General features: G+C 40.1%; 1 protein-coding gene across 1 annotated transcript; it reads right to left on the bottom strand.

The window, feature by feature from the left end:
- Positions 1 to 1,785: 1,785 nt before the first annotated feature.
- Positions 1,786 to 2,905, bottom strand: LOC102665670 (uncharacterized). Its single transcript, XM_006603253.1, has 2 exons — positions 2,700 to 2,905; positions 1,786 to 2,311 (listed from the first exon to the last, which is right to left on the bottom strand). The coding sequence occupies exons 1-2, from the start codon at positions 2,903 to 2,905 to the stop codon at positions 1,786 to 1,788; spliced, it is 732 nt and encodes a 243-aa protein (XP_006603316.1).
- Between the last annotated feature and the right edge of the window lie 295 nt (positions 2,906 to 3,200).

Below are 3,200 nucleotides of genomic sequence, written 5' to 3'. Positions count from 1 at the left end.
GGAGCCGATTTGAGAGCTTGAGATGATTTTGTGAGAGATTGTGAGATCCTAGAGGTGAAAGAGACATCCTCACCCCTTGTATTTTTGCAATCTTTCATCTTATTCTTCTCTTTGTTGTTAAGAAGGCTTCTTGGTATGGAAAGCTAAATCCTCTGTTGGATCTTCCCTGTAGGTACCTGATGTAAATATATTTCTATCTATTTAATGATGTTTTGTGTGTTCTCTGTGCTATATGCTTTTCATTCCAGTATGCCTTTACCTTGATCATGTAGATGCATGCTTTGTTAGGGTCATTCAACAGTGGAAACTGGTCTGACTCTAAAGTCCTTGATAGTGCAGGGCTGAGTTGTCGTGCTTTCACGAGGAATCGGGGTGCGATAATTTAGTTGAGTATGTGTGTCTTAATGCGGTCCTGGTTGAGTTTAGTCTTACAAGAGGAATCTGCAGACAATACTTGATCAAGATTAGGCTAAACTATCATGAGGAATCGGGGTTTAGTATCTCAGGAGACACCATAAGAACACATGAGCATTGTTAGATAGAGAATATCTTTTTAGCATCAAGCACCTATTAGGAAGACCAACGTGTTCTCTACTTGTTTTTACACATCATTTCTCTCACGTGATTTTCTTTCTTTTTGCACAGATAGTTTATACACCTTTTCATACTCACACTTACCTTTACACACCAGACACCTATTTGCTGAAATAGCTTACCAAATAACACAAGTTCCCCGAGTGTTCAATACTCGGTTCTTATCGTTTTATACTACTTGTGCGATCCGGTGCACTTGCCAGAATTTGCGAATAAGTTTTTGGCGCCATTGCCGGGGAACTTCTTTTTATTTGGGAAGTTAGCTCATTTTTAGGTGTCTATTCTTTGATTGTTTTTGTGAATATTTGTTCCTAATTTCTATTTGTCTTTTCTTGTTTAACTGGATAGCCGCTGTTATGTTAGTATTGTATATGCATAGATCTCCCATAGGCAATTTAGTTCCTCTGGACTTAGAAATTGAAGCTACATTATAAAGGAACAGGGCCGAGAGGAGAAGGAAACTTATGCAAGATAGAACAGTTGCATCCATTCTTGAGGAGGAGACTCATTTCTCTGACTTATTATCACCTGATTCACCATCATCAAGGGAATATGCCACTCAATTACCTGAAGTCATTACCATGGCAGAAGAGCATGACCAGAGGATTACCCTTGAGGGTTACTCAAGTAGTTCAGTACCACAATTTTTCACTAGCATTGCACGTTTTGAAGTGCAAGCTAACAACATCAACTATCCACATTCCTTAATTCATTTAATACAAGGGAACTTATTTGAAGGATTACCTAATGAAGATCTCTATGCACACTTGGCAACTTTCATTGAAATATGTAACAATGTTAAGATTGAAATATGGAACTTGTTGGGCTTAGTGCAACTGTCTCGCTTAGCGAGACCTCTTCAGCCAATGGGTGGGGGTTGGCGCGCTTAGTGTGAGTGACAACTTGCTCAGCGCACGAAGTAAGACTCGCTTAGCGCATAGGGCGCACTGAGCGAGTGGATGACTGAAGAATTTTCTAAGTTATTTCCTCATCCATAGCTTTAGAGAAGCTTTTGCCAACCCTTTTATCATATAAAGCGTGTTGATGTCTTACTCTAGCAATCACAAACAAGTTGAAACCTAACTATCTGCACTGATGTATAGAAAGCAATGATTAAGAAAACAAAGAAAAAGACTGTGTTGCCTCCCAGTAAGCGCTTCTTTAATATCACTAGCTTGGCGCATGTTACCTTTAAGGGTCTTGTGCAATCTTGGCTCTGGCCATCTGAGCCATCTCATTCTCAATTTCATCCATCTTAGAGCAAATATTTCGGTCAAGTGAGTGCTTTTCTGCATCAAACAAGTCAAATGTGACCTTCTGGTCATCTATATCCATTTCAAGGTTACCTTTCCCCATATCCACCACACAATTGGCGGTTAGCATGAAGGGATGGCCTAAAATCAATGGAATTTTAGGATCCTCTTTAATATCCATGATCATAAAATCTGCAGGGAAAGTAAATTGTCGCACTTTGACCAAAACATCTTCTACCATGCCATAAGGCCTTGCAATAGATTGATCTTCCAATTGCAATGTCATTCTTCTTGGCATGATTTCCAGCTCTCCAATCCTTCTGCATATGGAGAGAGGCATCAAATTAATGTTGGCCCCCAAGTCAATGAGGGCTTTTCCAACTAACACTGCACCAATAGAGCAAGGGATTGTAACACTCCTTGGATCCTTGCATTTAGGTGGAAGGATTCTTTGAATAACAACACTGCAGTTTCCCTCCACCATAATATTATCACTATGGATATATTCGCCCTTCTTGGTCAGTAGATCTTTAAGAAACTTGGAGTAGAGTGACATTTGTTTCAAGGCTTCTCCAAAAGGGATAGTTATCTCCAATTTCTTGAAGATATCAAGGAAACGAGCAAAGTGTCTTTCCTTGTCTTTCTTGGAAGGCACCAAAGGGTATGGTGCTTCCTTCCCTGTATATGAGATAGCCTCTTGCCTCTTTTCTGTGGCCAACTCACTCTTTGTCTTCTTCTCTTCCTCTTTTTCTCTTTTTTTTTTCATTTTCTTCTTCTTTTTCTTCTTTCTCCTCATCAGTTATTTTCTTCTCCCTCATCTGATCTTCTTCTTTTTCTCCTTTAGCTACTAACTCTTTCTCATCACTAATCCTCCCTTCATCTTCCACCACAGTCTCCCTCTTGCTTCTAGTTATGACAGCCTTGCATTCTTCCTTGGGATTTTTCTCAGTATTGGCCCCAAAACCTCCAGAAGAATTGTGAGCTATATGTTTAGCTAGCTGCCCCACTTGAATCTTTAGGTTCTTTATAGCTGACTCTGTGCTCTTGTGATTGGACATTGAAACTTGCATAAATTGAGCCAAAGTCTCTTCCAGCTTGGTTGTCTTGTCATATAGGCTAGGCCCTTAATTCTGAGGCCTATTGGATGGTCCTCCTTGATCTTTATTGAATTGGTTCCCTGGATGAGACCTCCAGTGCCCTTGATTCTGATTAAAATGCCCTCCTTGTTGGTAACATGAAAAGCCGCCTGAATGGAATCCTTGTCTGCTTTGGTTCCCCATGGAATTCACTTCTTTTATAGCATCATCTAGGGGTATGCAATAGCCAAATTCATGTGCTCCTCCACATATACTA

The sequence above is a fragment of the Glycine max genome, chromosome 18 (genome assembly GCF_000004515.6).
Source record: "Glycine max cultivar Williams 82 chromosome 18, Glycine_max_v4.0, whole genome shotgun sequence".
Lineage (NCBI taxonomy): Eukaryota > Viridiplantae > Streptophyta > Magnoliopsida > Fabales > Fabaceae > Glycine > Glycine max.
This window is presented reverse-complemented; position numbering and strand designations above follow the sequence as displayed.